This window comes from Prenolepis imparis, unplaced genomic scaffold (assembly GCF_030444845.1).
Source record: "Prenolepis imparis isolate NDT839.2.m4 unplaced genomic scaffold, iyPreImpa1.0 SCAF_6, whole genome shotgun sequence".
Classification (NCBI taxonomy): Eukaryota; Metazoa; Arthropoda; class Insecta; order Hymenoptera; family Formicidae; genus Prenolepis; species Prenolepis imparis.
The window spans coordinates 19477212-19478658 of NW_028141164.1; the positions used below are offsets into that span (position 1 = coordinate 19477212).

Here is a 1447-nt window from a genome sequence, read left to right on the forward strand (position 1 = left end):
CGAAAACTGAGCGCGGCAGACAAAAATGTTTCAGACAAAAGTTGTAGGGCTTCAAGTAATGCATTACATAGTAATATTAGTATGACCTTGAAGAGTGTTGTCAAGGTCATATAAAAATGACCTTGAAATTTTTAAATGGAAGTACCTATATTTCATTCCATATTCTTGTAGCTTATCTCAAGAGCTTTTCAAAACACTATATGTAAGTCTCTTTTTATTAAATAATTTTCGAGTTATGGAGCTTGAAAGTTACAGTACCGCCGGCGTTAGCATTACTCAAAGTCTATCGCGCGGAGGTTGCCCGGTCGGATTTACATTTCTTTTGTATGTGCGCGCGCGTATGTCTGTGTGTCTGTGTGTGTGTGTGTGTGTGTAAATGTATGGCTAGATGCTACATGTGATTAGGCCTGATGTTCGAAATGTTTACCGTTTACTTCAATACAAGCACGTATTCTTTTCTTGAAATTATTTGTTGCATAAAGAATTTCATCGGCATCTAAAGAACGAATAGCGTCGCGTATTCTATGAATCATATTATCTCTTGTCGTTGGGGGTTCGCAGTATACCAGATCTTTTACTCTTCCCCACAAATAGTAATCGAGAACACTGAGGTCCAGTGATCGTGCTGGCCAATGATGTGGGCCATATTTGCCTATCCATTTGTTTGGAAACATATTGTTCAATCGTTGACGAGCAACTATAGATGTATGCGCTGGGCATCCATCTTGCTGAAAAAACATGTTTAGGCGTAATTGTAGAGGAATATTTTCAAGCAAAAGCGGAAGATTATTTTCAATGAAATTGGCATATCGAGCACCGTTTAAGTCCTCTTCAAAGAAAAACGGTCCAACGACATGTTTTTCAATAATTCCGCACCAAACATTGACTTTCCAAACATGTTGATGGTCAATTTCTCGGAACCAATGAGGATTTTCTTGTGCCCAATAACGACAGTTCCAAGTATTTACAGACCCGTCACTTTTAAATGTGCTTTCATCAGAAAATAAAATTTTCTGATGAAAGTTTTGTGGTTGTTGACGTATCCAATTGCAAAATTCAAGTCTGTTTCTAAAATCGACAATCGTCAATGCTTGGTGAAGACTCATCCTGTACGGATGCAGCTTGTTTTCATGAAAAATCCGGTGGATCGTGGCACGACTAATACCAGAATCTTTTTCTCTACGCCTTAATGAATCGTGGGGATACAATTGAGCAGATGCAAGAATTTCTGGCGTCCTTTCCTCTATAACTGGGCGTCGAATTTGTCTACCTTTATTGTGATCAGGTTGAATAATGCCTTTATTAATAATTCGTTTACTTAAGCGAGAAAAAACATTGTATGAGTGAGGAACGCGATCTGGGTATCGTTCTCGCCACAATCTTGCAGCTGCTCTAAATTGACCACCACATTTATCTAAAATAAGCATCATATCCGAAGCTTCTGCGT

General features: G+C 38.6%; 1 protein-coding gene across 1 annotated transcript; it reads right to left on the reverse strand.

The window, feature by feature from the left end:
* Positions 1-401: 401 nt before the first annotated feature.
* On the reverse strand, positions 402-1151 carry LOC145937942 (uncharacterized). The gene has a single exon (XM_083041289.1). It carries the CDS (start codon positions 1104-1106, stop codon positions 402-404), a length of 705 nt encoding a protein of 234 aa, XP_082897415.1. The 5' UTR covers positions 1107-1151.
* Positions 1152-1447: the final 296 nt, after the last annotated feature.